At 42.9% G+C, this 12,800-nt stretch overlaps 1 protein-coding gene across 20 annotated transcripts in view; it reads left to right on the top strand.

The window, feature by feature from the left end:
* Ttll5 (tubulin tyrosine ligase like 5) overlaps positions 1-12,800 on the top strand; it is a 237,788-nt gene that overhangs the window by 125,697 nt on the left and 99,291 nt on the right. For all 20 annotated transcript variants that reach the window (XM_027418555.2, XM_027418564.2, XM_027418563.2 and 17 more), the window contains one exon: positions 11,190-11,344. In XM_027418555.2, the coding sequence (XP_027274356.1) occupies positions 11,190-11,344 (155 nt within the window). The remainder of the gene's footprint in view (positions 1-11,189; positions 11,345-12,800) is intronic.

Below are 12,800 nucleotides of genomic sequence, written 5' to 3'. Positions count from 1 at the left end.
TACTTGGTTTTTCAGTTTGTTTTTTTTTTAATTCACATTTTTTTAAACTCATGAAGATGAAGAAATACAAGCTAGTAGGACGAGTGGCTCTGCTAAGGTCACACACTGGAAAGTCACTGTATCAGGACTCAAACTCTGATCTCTGTGACTCTGTGGTCTCTGCCTATGTGAGGCAGATCTTTCCTCAGAGTGAAATGACTGAGCATTGCATCAAGTTGCTGTTCTGTGTCACGGCTGCAGAGCTGTCACTACGCCTTGAGACTGCAGAGACACCAGAATAAACATCTCCTCTCAGGTTAGAAGCACTCTCTCCTCCCTGATGCAAGCTGAGAGTCATATGCTCTGTCAAGATGATTAGCTATTTCTTGAATTAGACCCTCATCAGATTATTCTGCAGGGTAGCCAATGCTTTCTTCTCAGTGGAGGAGGGGAGACAGTCCAGCTTTGGCCATCCCTTGCTAGTATGTGTAAGTGGACTTCTCAGACTATAGGCAACAAGTCTACTTATTAGGCTAGTGTTAGCCTGCAGCTTCCAAAAACAGAATACATACATTGGAAAAAGAGAGATCTGGCCATTTTCTCAGGCTGGCTTCCCAAGAATGTCTAGTAGATCTTGGTCTGGAGCTCTTGCTATTGTTTAGAACTGTGTGTGTATAAGGGTGTTATGTAGACAGTGACATCCAAAAGAGGGGGGCGGTTCCCAGGACTCCTCTTCCCAACCCCCTTTAGAATATGATTAACATGGTAGCCCTCATCTTCTGGTTACTGGAGTATAAACTTGGGGTTCATTTTATCAGCATCCAGGAGTTATAAAGGGAGTTTAAACTGCCTTAAAACATGTGTTTATTGCTTACTGTAGCTGGTGGTTTAATAAATACTCATGCAGTGCCTTTGGAGGAGTGTTCAGAGTGTAACTGCGTAAGGGTGACTCTTGTTCATGTCCTTGAAAATGGTATTCTCCACTCATCCCCAGTGTAAGCAGCTTCCAAGAAGTGTGCACCTGCCTCTCCAAGGCGTGAATTAATGAAGTCATTTGTGCAACACCCCTCTAGATCTTATTAGAAAAAGACATCTTAAGATTTGGGGGTGTGCCATGATAAGACTGAATGATGATAAGAATGTTACACCTGGCCAAGTGATAGTGGCACCTGCCTTTAATCCCAGCACTCAGGAAGGAAAGGCAGAAGAATCTCTGAGTTTGAGATTCTACAGCGTCTTCTACAAAATGAGTTCCAGGACAGCCAGGGCTACACAGAGAAACCCTGTCTCAAAAGAACAAAAAAAAGGAACAAAAAGAAATGCTATACCTGAGCACTGTGCTGCCGTTACTCATGAGTTAAGCTGTTATTAATGAAATATTTGATGTTGAATTTCCATCTCCATCTTGATAAATAATGAGATATATGAAGTTGCAAACAACCTGCTAAGCCCGAGGTTAGACACCAAGAATCAGTGAATGCTTTGCTAGCCCTTTGCAATCTCAGTGCCATGAAGAAGTCATGCAGTGTAGTCATTATGCAGAGAGGGAATAAAATCTGTGTGTCAAAGCTATTATTTCACCCATTTGAGAACCTTGCCTGAGGCTTCGAGACCAGGCACACATCATCTCTAAAATTATGCAAGGCACCAACCAGAGCAACACTTACTCTAATCACTGCTTATTTTATTTCCTTTAATTCCAAAGCAATCTCTCCCTTGTGGTCTATGCAGAAAGAGGCAATATGGAACCTCTAATTTCCTTTCTAGCCTTCTAGTGACATTTGCCACTCTACTACTTACTGGTGAAACTGGCTGCTAACTGGTGAGAGGGAATGGAAGGGTACAGAGACACAGGGATAGACCCTGAGATTTTGCCAAGACCCTTGGATTCCTTTGGATGAAACCCACTTCATTTACTATTACAGTTGGTCTTCTGTATCTGAAGGAAGGTTCCATGTCTCTGTATTCAACTAACCAAAGATTTAAAATATTTAGGAAGTGTCTGTGCTGAGCATGTAGACATTTCCTTGTCACTGTCCTAAACAATATGGCATAGCAACCGTTTGTACCTGATGTGTGTTGTATTTGTTATCACTCAGAAGTGATAACTGTTTTGAAGTATCACTATAGAAGTATGTAAGAGGATGTGTACAAGCTGAATTCAGATGTTACACTGTTGTGAGGAGGAGGGTGTTGAAGAGTGGATGAGGACTCAGAGTAGGTCAGTACTCTAACCATAGACACACACCACTTTTTAAAAGGGACTTGAATATCCTCTAGCTTTGGGGATGTGGAACCAATCCTTGACAGATACCAAGAGATGATGAGTGCTCTGGGGATGTAACCCTCATTAAAATATAGTCCCTGTCCTAAAGTGGCTTGTAATTTGTAAGGTAAAGTAGGAGATTAATTTGCACTTAATAATACAAGCATGGCACAAAGCTTCTAAACCCTTACCACTTAGCTACTGAAGCAGTTCGATGGCAGTGACCATTTATAGCTGAGAGAGATCCTTGAGAGAAATAAAATTTACCTTAGGATATAAAGCATAACAGGATAGTGATAAAACATGCAGTATTTCTGATTCCTCTTGTTGCAGGTTGGGTTGAGTCATGACCTCTCTTGCTATAGCTGTATTTATTTAGTGGTCATGGTTTCCCCTGAGCAGAAATGGTAGCCCTTGGTCTTGTGCTGAAAAAGATCAGACTTAAGGCCTTCTTTATGCAGAGTCAAACATGCCCTGGTCTGAAGTAGGCCTTAGCTGTCATGATATAGGCCAACCATTCGTGATAAAAGTGTCTGCTGTAGGTAGAGAGTGCCCTGTCTTTAAGGGGTTGACAGTTGTGTAGAACATGGACACATAAAAGCAGATGTTGCCCATGGCCTCTCTGGTGGAGGACTTGAGAGGATACATTAACCATTAAACACGTTTTATCCATTAATCTGTACTGCTTTTTCAAATATTTACCAAGAACCTTACTGTTTTGAAGTGTCAGTGTTTGGACTTGGTTTTCCATGATGAAGCTGTCAGTCATTGCAAACATGAACCCTGAAAACTGATCAATAAACAATGATGACTGGAATGTAGCCTGCACCACCTTGAAGTTCAGGAGATGTCCAGAGAGGACCTTTGAGGAAAATCCTTCTGGTAATTACTGTAAGACTCCACAGTGAATCACTGTCTTTGGCGACTAGAGCCAAAACACACACACCCACACACACACACACCCTTTGCCTACCAGGCTGAAGTCCAAGGGGACTTCATCTACCTGGTCTCCTATACACCTTCCTCTCAGACATACCCTTCAATATTGACTTTTTTTACTAGTTTAAAGAGAGGCATAGTGGGGTAAATCTTAGGAGAGACACATTTCCCTGTGTTTCTAGAATAAAACTGGCCTCAGATGCCCTCTCTTTAAAGACACCCCTGGTGTGTGTGTGTGTGTGTGTGTGTGTGTGTGTGTGTGTGTCAGAAAAAGAGAGAGAGAGAGAGAGAGAGAGAGAGAGAGAGAGAGAGAGAGAGAGAGAGTCGGGGGCATTGACAGTCTCTTTATGTAGTTCTGGCTGTCTAGAATACACAGACCTGGCTGGCAGCTGACCTCAACTTCACAAAGTTCCGCCTGCCTCTGCCTTCTGAGTACTAAGATCAAAGGCATGTGCCATCCTTTGACCTCCCCCTTTTTAAATGGTAGGAAACTCCAGCTTGCCTCACTGGCACTTTGGGAGAATGCATCCTGAAGAAAGCAGATCTAATAAACAAGTGTGAACAACAGATAAATGAACTTTTGAAAGTTTTCATGGTCATATTACAAGTCGGTTCCAAAGCCAGCCTCTGTGCTAGGGACAAAGGACAGATTAGTAATCGATCTTTATCCCCTCTTACTTAACTGCTGTAACTGTCCACTAACCATTAATCCTTTCCAATCCATCCCAGAGAACAGTTCTTGGTTTGCCTGCCCTCACCACAATCCTCATACAGCATGGCTTGGGTGGGACTCCCAGAAGTTTCCTTTGTCTCTAGAGCAAGGGTAGCTCCTTCCACAGCATTGTTCCATCTCTTGCTGTTGTCTCTCACCCTGCCCTTCACCGAGTCAACTGTCTGTGTCTCAGACATTTATTCTGCTTGTCTGTTGCTTTCCATATTTTTCTTGCTTTGTAGGCAGTTCATACTCTGTATTTGAATATTCTCAGCATTGCCATGTTTTAGAGATCTCAAATGCTGTTTTCTCTCCAGTTTTAGATGACCAAATCCTATGTAGCTTGAGGACAGGCAGAGGCCACATTTCTCTTTGTACCTTCCCACTCCCCCTCTGGCCTTGCTTCTGATAGATAACACAGTGATTCTTTGTTGAGTTACATTTGAGGTACAAAGTTTGTCTGAGCATGTAGGACAGCACGTAACTTCAGCTAGGGAGATCTAGTTAGGTCTGTCCCCAGAAAGCCCCTATGCATGCTGAAAGGGTATGTATCTGAGTGGTTGGGGGTATTTTCTGGGAATCCATCAGGGCAGTTGCATGGTATTTTAATTATAGTACTGGCATCAGGACTACCTTTAGCAAACAGCAGTAACAAGCAGTAACACTTGGGCGGGCCAGGCACCGGAAATTGGCCGCCGCCTCTGTTTCTCCTACCTCCTTTCCAATCCATCACCTATATTTATTCCTGCTATAATTTAAACACCTGTCTAGATGGAATGCATGCAATGTGTCCTTAGCCCACACAGTCAGATATTTGCTCACCTGCCTTATTCGGAAGGCTGCCTCTAAAATAAATACTGTTTTGGTACTGGAAGAAAAAAAATGTGCTGAGGTCACCATGGCAGTGGACACAAGGCTGGTACTGGGAGCAGAGCATCTGGATTAGCTGCTGTAAGACTGGGAACTGAGGAAGAGGGAAGGGCAAGGAGAAACATCTGTCAAGCAGGCCCCAAGGCTTAGATAGAGATAGGATCTGGTGGCCAGATTTCCCACAGGCAATTATTCACTTAGTTAACCAGCCAGAGGAAGACAGGGTTGGAGGCATAGGTAATGAACTGGTGGTTTGTAGGTTCAAGTAGTTTTTTGGTAATGGCAGTATATTAAGTAGTCTTGGACATTTCTGGTTTGTTTTGAAATGTTTTGTATGCACTTGCATCCTCAGCTTACTTTTAAAGTTGGAGCACCTAAACACCCAACAAGAAATAGTGAAACCTGAGTGTCCCTCCTGGAATTAGTTTCTCTTCCTCCTCATCCCTCTTGTTTTATGTCTCATTCCACCCAAGGCGTTTCTGCTGGCTGTTGGAAGGTCCCCTTAACTTTGTGGAGGACAGGAATTAGTGAATGTTCCTGTTCTTGCCTTTTGTTTTCTCCTGTCTCTGAAAAGTGACTTTCAAACTTACAAGGCAAGTCAACTGCCTGCGATCTTGTGAAATGTAGATTTTGGTTCCCTGGGGTGAGGCTGGGCTCTGCCCAGGGATGCAGATGCTGCTGGTCCACAGACTGAAACTGGAAAGGGGGGGGGAGGGGCTAGTGATGCAAATACTGACACAAAAGTTGAAGTCACAAGATTGGGAGCTTTTTGATTCAAGAGATCTAAAAACTGAGTTTAAAGGCCACACTTAACGATTATTGTCCTTCTCAACCTCAATTTCTTCATCTGTCTTTAAGAATAAATTAGTTCACACATAGTATGCTGAGCACAAGGCCTACAAAGCGTCGTTTATTAAACTCAGCCATTGTTAGGTCCCTATGATTCCATTGTCATTGTTGATAAAATTGTACCCATGGTAGGATATCTCAAACATGCTAATGCAGGTGCACAAGGCTTTTCTTAGATTACTGTGTTAACTTTATTCAGGCTGAACAGATAGCTCAGTGGTCAAGAGCACTGGTTGCTGTTGCAGAGGACTTGAGTTCAATTCCCAGCACCATGGTGGCTCACAACCATCCGTATCTACAGTTCCAGGCAAGCCAACACCTTCTTCTCACTTCCATGGACACGTGATACACATACATACATATATGTGGGCAAAACATTCAAACACATTAAATGAAATCTTTTTAAAAAAAAAAAAAAGATGTCAATATTCATCATTAATTGGGCATGTTCTTTTTAAAAAAAAAATTTTTTTTTTTGAGACAGGGTTTCTCTGTGTAGCTTTGTAGACCAGGCTGACCTGGAACTCACAGAGATCTGCCTGCCTCTGCCTCTCGAGTGTTGCTATTAAAGGTAAAAGGCATGTGCTTACCACTGCGGCCTATTTTTAATTTTTTAATGGGTGTGCATATATGTTTTGCCTTCCTGTATGTCTGTGGACCGTGTGTGTGCAGTGCCACAGAGGCAGAAAAGGACTTTGGCTTCACTGGAACTGAAGTTACAGACTGTTGAAAGCTGCCTTGTGGGTGCTGGGAACCCATCCCTGGTCTTCTGGAAGGGCAGCCAGTTCTCTTAATGGCTGAGCCATCTCTCTAGCATGGGCATGTGCTATGAATCAAACGTGAGTTTTAAATCTCCCCGTCTATCTTCTAGACCCATTTGTTTCCAATGACATGAATCTAAGAATTGGGATTCCAGGTTTAGTACCATGCATTCTAGTTAGTGATTAGCTCAGGGAAACTGACTGACCCAGTGGCTGGGACCTGTACTTTAACAGAAATGACAGGTATTGCTATATTTTTGTGCACCTTAGCTAAGGCTGTCCATTGAAGGAATTCTTTAACAATAAAATGTTTGGTATAGCCTCATACCCAGTCCACACAGTGCCATTTCTCACTTTCTCATCTAGTCAGAGCTAGAGGAAACGTGGTTGGATGGAGCAGGAGTTACAGGGAGCTGGCACCCACAGTTACCTTCTCATGTCTTGAGGTCTCGCTGGACTATGGAATCACACAGTGTCAGGAGACTTGCCTTTCCTAGCAAAAACAAGGTGGTAGTAGTAGGGCCAGAAATTACACTTGGATCCATACTAGTTCAGGGATTCCTCCTGCCCATTATGGAAAAGGCTAAGAGACTGGGACAGAACCAGGATGATTTGTTTATAGTATTTTATCCATTATACATATTTATGTCAAGGCCATAGGGAAGTGATGTCTAGTAAATTAGCCCCTAGCTAGTTGCATTTTAAAATTAAAGTTTAAAATCAAGTTTCTCAGCCACAGCACACTCAGCCATTTCTATTACACAAGAGCCATATATGGCTAGTGGCTGTTCCACCTGACAGTGCGGACTGTCAGTTCATCTGCAGAGAGCATTCTGGTAGATAATGCTCTGTTGAGCAGAGCTGGAAAATGAGAGTGGCCTGCAAATTGTCCCTTGCTTCTTGTTTAAAACCGCCTCAGATCCTTCCATTTAGTGTGATTAAGATGCAAACCATGTGACTGTACATAAAGAGCGGTCTAAAAAAGGAAAGATCAGTTCATTCCCTCACTCTTTGGGTTGATTGACAAGACAGATCTCAGAGGCAATGGGTAGGAGCAGTAGCTGTGGTGCATGTTGAGTGACTTCTAGACAAAACAAGGGTGAGGCTAGACTATTGAAAGTAAGGGCCGAGTTGTTACCATCTGGTGAAGACAGGGTTTGTTTGGAAGAAAAAGGTAAGGGCCTTTACAGTTTTCCTGTCAAGGTATTCTCATCTAAGTACCAATCACTTGCTGTCTAAGTAAATTATCAGTGTCCTGCTTTTATGTATAAAGAAGTCACAGTGGCTGCTGATTCTTGGTGCATACACAAAGTAAAGAGTGGATATTGAATGAGTCAGCAACCCACCAGCCATTCAAAGTTGGTTACACGTTTGTGCCACCTTTTACTCTGCTTGGGACAAAATAAACCTGATGGAGCTTGTTTTCCCTGTCCTACTTCTTTAATGTCCTCTGAGGAAGAGCAAAAGCGGGAAGTAAAAGTTAAAGAAGTGTTATTGCTTTCTTGATGCTTGTATAATCACTGCCTTCAGCATTTGAGGTCTCTATCTGATGGCAGTTTTAAAATTTTCTAATAGTTAAAGAGTTAACAGGATTGTTTTCCTACGCCCAAGTTAGAAAATAGGTTTTGAAACTTAGAGCCCAGGTTCTACAACCATTGCATGGCTTTGGGTGAAGCACTGTAGTAGGCTCTCTGAGCCTTGGTTTTCTGCATCTGTGAAATGGAGTGTCCTCCCCTATGAGTAATGGGTAAAGTATACGTGAGCTTGTTATAGCATCCAAAGTGCCTGGCACCACTCAGGTGTGAAGCTGTGTTGTCTAGGGAAAGCGTGCCACATGCGCTTGGAGTGCAGCACTCTTTCTCATCTTGGCCCTGCCACCACTTGGAAGTATGGAGTTTGTGTAGCTGCTTAGCTCCTTTAGACTTTTGTTTCCTCGGTGGTAAGAGCATCACATGGGGTTGGATGGGAATATGCAAGGATGGCAATACATGGCACACAGAGAGTAGTCTGCATTTGCTGTTGGGGTATAAACACTGGTAATTGGATTAAGGACTGCCATGCCAAGGCATAGATTATCAAATCTATCCTCTCCTTTTGCATGCTCTGTTCTCCAAATTCTGCCCTTTATGCTAAACATGGCAGTGTGTAGGTTTTAATCTATTGCTTAGCCACTATAAACTATTACTAAGCCCCTTTATTACATTGGCACAAATCTTCTTTTTTAAGTGTGTGTGTCTGTGGGTATGTATCTGCAGAGGCCAGCAGAGAGCATTGGATTCTCTGGAGCTGGAGTTACCAGTAGCCACTGTTTGAACAGTTTGAGCCACTGTTCGTCCTTGCTAAGAGCTGAACCTTGATCTTCTAGAAGAGCAGAGAGCGCTCTTACCCACTGAACCAGCTCGCTACCCCAGGTTTTCAGTTCAGCTCTTACTTATTACAGTGACACTCACACTATGATATTGTTACAGCCTACAAGATCATGTTAAATTAATTTAAAACACCTGGTGTTTAACAGCACAGACAGGAGTGGAGTTGGTGTTTCTTAAGAATATATTCTCCACTCCTACTGGAACTGGTGTCACTGTCTCAGAAGCTGCCCCCTGCTACCTGTAGGGTATAGAAAAAAGTAAGACAGAGTACTTCAAAAAACTAGGGTCCAGAGAAGAGGCACCCCCATAATTTTCAACAATATCTTTCGTGTCCTTTAGTCACCATGTGCCTTTCCTCTGTCCCTGGTACCTACAGACAGCAGAGCAGAAGTTAAGAGTCATGATTAGCTCCCTAGGCCTCTTCTGAAGCATGGCCCACCCTGGAGAGCAGAGCCACAATGCCCCACACTCCAGCCTCACAGTCGCCAGAGACTGCTCCCGACCTATGGAAAACAGCTTTCTGTCCAAGAAAAGTAGTTTGAGTCATTGGTGAGAAGACACTGGTCTGGGCTGTTTTCACTTAGGAACTTCTATAACTAGGGAGGAAACACTACACTGGTGCTAAAAATGACTTTTCTGTTTTCATGATTTCAGATAATTTTAAAATGTGAATTCTTTCATTTGTAAATGTCAAGGTTATTTGGGTACTTCAGATGTTTTATAGGCAAGCATTTCCCTTCAGTTTGCTTCCCTTGCCTGATGACCTAAGATACGGGCAGCTTGTGCATTGGGTTTTCCCTCTCAGCATCTCAGCATCTCCTGGTCTGAGGTGCTTTCCTAGGCACCCTTCTCTTTCCTCATCTTTTGCCACTGCCCAGGTGTGACACTGAGTACCTCACCGCTGCAGTGAACCTAACAACTTTGAAAAAAAAAATGCTCTGGCTCATTAAATAATTCAGTACATATGGAGAATACACAGAAGCACAAGAAAAAAAAGTGCTATTGCCGTGCTAAAGTAGATGCTGTGTGTTGGAGTTTTCTTCCCAGCTTTTGAGAGGTTTACCCACATGTCTGTTTATGTTTGAGATTTAACATTGTGATTTTTCTTTATTAGTGTGATTTTTTTTTCTTGAGCAATTGTCATATTCCTAGATCAAGTGTTTCTGAAAAACTTTAATGAATAAGTAATATCCTCTTACATGGATGGAGCAAAGTGTAACCCTCTTGTTAGCCATTTATACCTTGTCCTATTTCACTGTTAAAAAAAACAGTGCTTGCTTTTAAGTACATGTTCTCTGTAGTGTATGGTATAAAGCAAGACTGAGGGGCTCCGGTCCTTGAACCCTAGTTGTGCTGTTTATCCTGAGGCCTCAATGCAATCCTCACTGTTTCCTTCTGTGCAAAATGAAGATTCCGATGGGCACTGTACAGATGACCTCACTCTGAACTTGCATGAGATGTGTGTGACACACTCTTCATAAATCTTGTTTCTTCCTGAATTCTAATAAATATCAACCGCTGTTGTAATGGTCACTGTCATCCGTCACCTGAGGCATTCTTTGAATTGGTCTAGAAGCAAACATCAGAGTGGACAATATTCTAGTGTGCCTTAGTATCATCACTAAATTGATATCTAGAAAAGTTCTCTCAACTTGTAGTCACACAAGTAATATAAGTGCCTGTCTAATCTTCCCCTTGCCATTATTAGGCTTTTTTTTAATGGTTTATTTATTTTTACTTTTATGTACATTGGTATTTTGCCTGTATGCATGACGCTGTGAAGGTATCAGATCTCCTGGAACTCTAGTTACAGGCAGTGGTGAGCCACCATGTGGGTGCTGGGAATTGAACCTAGGTCATCTGTAAGAGCAGCCAGTGCTCCTAACGGCTGAGCCATCTCTCCAGGCCCTGGACACTTTTTTACTATATAGCATTGTGACAGTTTTATCTTACAACTTGCATTTCTTTGCAGTTTACATTTTTAAAAACTAATTTTCACTTCCAAGTGGAAACTAGTTCAAAATGTTAAAAGTGGCTCGTCACATTCCATCTTTGTAAATTATTTATACATTAATACCCATTTTAATGGACTTTCTGGGCTTTTCTAAATGATTGAGTTCATTGTATAATATTTATTACTATTATTATCTACAACTAAAGCTTTTTTAAGCATCTAGAACATTGGACACTGTTTGGCTCATCCCAGTGCTGTCCACAGAGCAGGGGCAGAACGAGCGCTTGCTTGCTAGAGCTCACAGACACTGCCGGTTCCCCCCCTCAGCTTTCTGTGCACAGAAGCCAGTCTGTGCTCTGTGCCTTGGTCGCAGCCACTGCTTTCAGCCCAGATGAGTCAGTCTCTCAGACTGTGATTGCTCCCATATGTTTTTCACGATACTTTTCTAAAACTTTATAAAATCAAGTTATTTCTGCCCCCTCCTTTCTAGGTGGCAAACCTGAATTTGGCCAGCAGTGTCATAAACAGAAGCAGTGCTTCAACACCCCCTACCCTTCGACCTGTCATCAGTCCTAGTGGCCCAACCTGGTCTATCCAGCCAGACCTCCACACTCCTGAGAACCACTCCAGCCCCCCTGGAAGCAGGTGAGTGAAGGTCCTGGTGCATTTGGGCATTTGGGTTTCACAGGACTGGTTCCAAGTGTGATGGTGTCGCAGAGAGCTCTGCCTTTTCTCTGCCTGTCCACATCCTGTAGCCCTGAGCCAAACGGCCTACTTTAACCTGTAAGGTTGTTTTCATGCCGAGAAAGTTCCTGATATTTAGGAAAATTGCTCTGTTTATCCTTGCTTCCATTGAACACTCTTCCGTCTGAGCTTTGCCACTCTGTGCTCGTCCCCTGCTCCTCTTTTTTATACCTCACACTACATGGTGCTTCATCCGGGTGCTTTAAACTCTGCTTTGTCTCTTATGTTTTCAAAAGCCAGGTTACATAATTAAGTGCCAGCCATAATTAGAGTTACATAATTAAGCCTCCTCCAATAATGTTGACTTGAGAGATTGTTCCTTTATGTAGTTGAAAAGAAGTGGTAGGGGATGAAATCCAAATGATTCTGGATATAGAGGAAGTTCTAAACTAAAAAGAAAGCACTGTGTTAAATGGTGGTCTCTTTCTATATTTTAACAATCCCTTAATGAAAAAAAAGATATAATAAGAAATAGGTTCCCAAATACGAAATACCTAGTTCTCAGTCTTTAAGTATGGCCATGTCATAAGAGACAAAGAAAGGATATGTGTAGGAAAGCCTCAACCTGACACAGAAAATGCTTGGGGGTGTGCTTGCCTCACAAGCCCGACCACCTGATCGTAACCCACAGAAACTGCTGTGGAGACGAGCCATTCCAGGTTGTCATCCTCTGATCTCAGCATGGGGGCCGTGGCATGTGCACAGACACACGGTAATAATTAATATGTCTTGTTATTTTGATTTGTGTTTTCCCCCTCTATTGCTTTTTTTTCATACAATGTATTTTGGTCATATTCTTTTCCCTCCCTCATATCCTCCCCACCTCCCTACCCATACAACTTGAAGTTGTTTTGCTTTGATTTTGAGACAAGGTCTATGTCTGGCTGACCTGGAACTCCTGAGTGCTGGGATTAAAGGGGTGCGGCACCAAAACTCCCGTCTAATAATTTTTTTAAAAGAACAATATTAGGACAACAACAAACTGTAACATAGGTGGTGTGTGTGTGTGTGTGTGTGTGTGTGTGTGTGTGTGTGTGTGTGTGTGTGTGTTTTACACTGAACTCCTTGTCTACATGAAATTTCCTGGATGAGAGAGTGATCTGGTCCATCTTGCTGTAGTGATTATTGAGTAGGGACTCAGCAGCATCTGTCCCTCAGTCAGATGAGCAGTGAAGAGACGAGGTTGTTAAGAGTGAGTGGAACATTCATTCTATGGGGGTCCTCTTCACTTGACATGAAGCTGTCAGGTGTCCCAGGGAGTTGTGTGTCCCCCACCTATCCTATCTCCATCCCACCCTACCCCCCACCCCAGTGCCGGTGGTTCCTGCTACTGCCTCTTCTGTGTGTGCAGTTTTGC

Source organism: Cricetulus griseus, chromosome 5 (assembly GCF_003668045.3).
Source record: "Cricetulus griseus strain 17A/GY chromosome 5, alternate assembly CriGri-PICRH-1.0, whole genome shotgun sequence".
NCBI lineage: Eukaryota > Metazoa > Chordata > Mammalia > Rodentia > Cricetidae > Cricetulus > Cricetulus griseus.
The sequence above is the reverse complement of the archived record's forward strand: the minus strand, read 5'-3'. Positions and strand labels throughout refer to the sequence as shown.